General features: G+C 58.0%; 1 protein-coding gene across 1 annotated transcript; it reads left to right on the top strand.

Annotated features, from left to right (window-relative positions):
• Nucleotides 1-271: 271 nt before the first annotated feature.
• Nucleotides 272-1,309, top strand: LOC107307845 (NAD(P)(+)--arginine ADP-ribosyltransferase 1-like; the record flags this gene model as incomplete). The annotated part of the gene is made up of 2 exons (XM_015851347.2): nt 272-326; nt 494-1,309. A coding segment is annotated over exon 2 (795 nt), but the record flags the coding sequence as incomplete, so codon positions are not given.
• Between the last annotated feature and the right edge of the window lie 278 nt (nt 1,310-1,587).

Here is a 1,587-nt window from a genome sequence, read left to right as displayed (position 1 = left end):
TCAGCTCCATCCCACCCAGCCCAGCTCATCGGGTCCAGCACCAGCGCCTGGGAGCCCCTCTGCACCGAGAGCTGCAGAGCCAGAGCTGCTCATCTCAGAGCCCGTGGGACCGGACCCAGATGTACACCAAGGCGAGGGGGATGGCTGAACGTGGATGTTTCCTGCTGTCAGCCACTGCAAACACTTGGCACAATGGTGGGTTTTGAGGTGATGACACGTGAGTTACGCAGGGTCACAGCTGGGGCTGCTCTATAAAGTGAGAGCAGGCAGCTCTGGGTGTCCTGCAGCAGCATCACGCCGTGGGTCCTGCCTGAGACACAGTGAAGGTAACAGGGAATGCCAGCCGTGGGATGGAGGCTGGGGGCAGCGGGGTGGGGAAGAGCCCAGCGGCCCTGGATGGGGACGCAGACGGGGGCTTCTTCCCTCTGGTGTCAGGGGGTGCAGGGTGGGTTTGTAGCTCACCCCGATGCATCTGCTGCGCTTCTCCCTGCAGCCCCTGCAGCCGCTCCCACCCATGGAGCTCCTCGCCCTGCGCTGGGTGCTGCTGGCCGGCACCTTGCTCAGCACGTCGGCCACCAGCAGCACCCTGCAACAAGGTGACCTCAGCCCCATCACGGTGCGGATGGACATGGCCCTGAACTCCTATGATGACCAATACAATGGCTGTGAGGACAAGATGAAGGCTCGGCTACCGGAGTTGAACCGTACAGAGATTGACACAAACAGCATCTATGCTGCCACCTGGAAGAAAGCATCTGCAGAATGGCAGCAGCGCTGCCGCCGTCGCTCTGACTGCCCGCAGCTGACCCAGGATCAGGCCATCGCTGTGCTGGCGTACACTGCTGCAGGTGGGATGTGTCAGCAGTTCAATGAAGCCACCCGTCAGGGCGGGCGCTCCCGCCAGCACTACCTCAATTCATACCACTTCAAGGTGCTGCACTTCCTCCTGACCCAGGCGCTGCAAGCCCTGCAGAGATCACAGCCCGACTGCTACAACGTCTACCGCGGTGTTCGAGGCATCCATTTCACAGCTGAAATAGGCAAGGCTGTGCGCTTCGGCCAGTTCACCTCCACCTCCCTATGGAAGAATGCCACAAAGAAGTTTGGCAACGACACCATCTTTGTGGTGAATACTTGCTATGGTGTCCCCATCAAGAACCTGTCCTACTTTAAGAAAGAGAGTGAAGTCCTCATCCCACCCTTTGAAGTCTTCAAGGTCACCAACTTCACCAGAATCAATGGCAAACCCCAAATCCAACTCCGCTCTAATGGAACACTGAGCAGACACAACTGTGAGCTTGTGAAGGAGGTGGGGTTGGGGCTCAGCCCTGGGCTGGCTCTGCACTCCCTGCCCTGCTGCCATGGTTTTGTGGTGTTGCTGTCAATATTCCACATCATAACATCATGTGCAGTATGGATCATTCATGCTCCAGTTCCGTAGAATGGCGGCGTCCCGAGTACTCAGCTCTCGGAGGAGAACTACATATCCCAGAGGACGTCGCGGTCAGAGATAAGTCACGGGAGGAGGACATATATAATCTCGCTCCCAGGCTGGAGTTCTCTCTTTCTCTCTCGGACTCTCGGAGA

The sequence above is a fragment of the Coturnix japonica genome, unplaced genomic scaffold, assembly GCF_001577835.2.
Source record: "Coturnix japonica isolate 7356 unplaced genomic scaffold, Coturnix japonica 2.1 chrUnrandom1060, whole genome shotgun sequence".
NCBI classification, from domain to species: domain Eukaryota; kingdom Metazoa; phylum Chordata; class Aves; order Galliformes; family Phasianidae; genus Coturnix; species Coturnix japonica.
The sequence above is the reverse complement of the archived record's forward strand: the minus strand, read 5'-3'. Positions and strand labels throughout refer to the sequence as shown.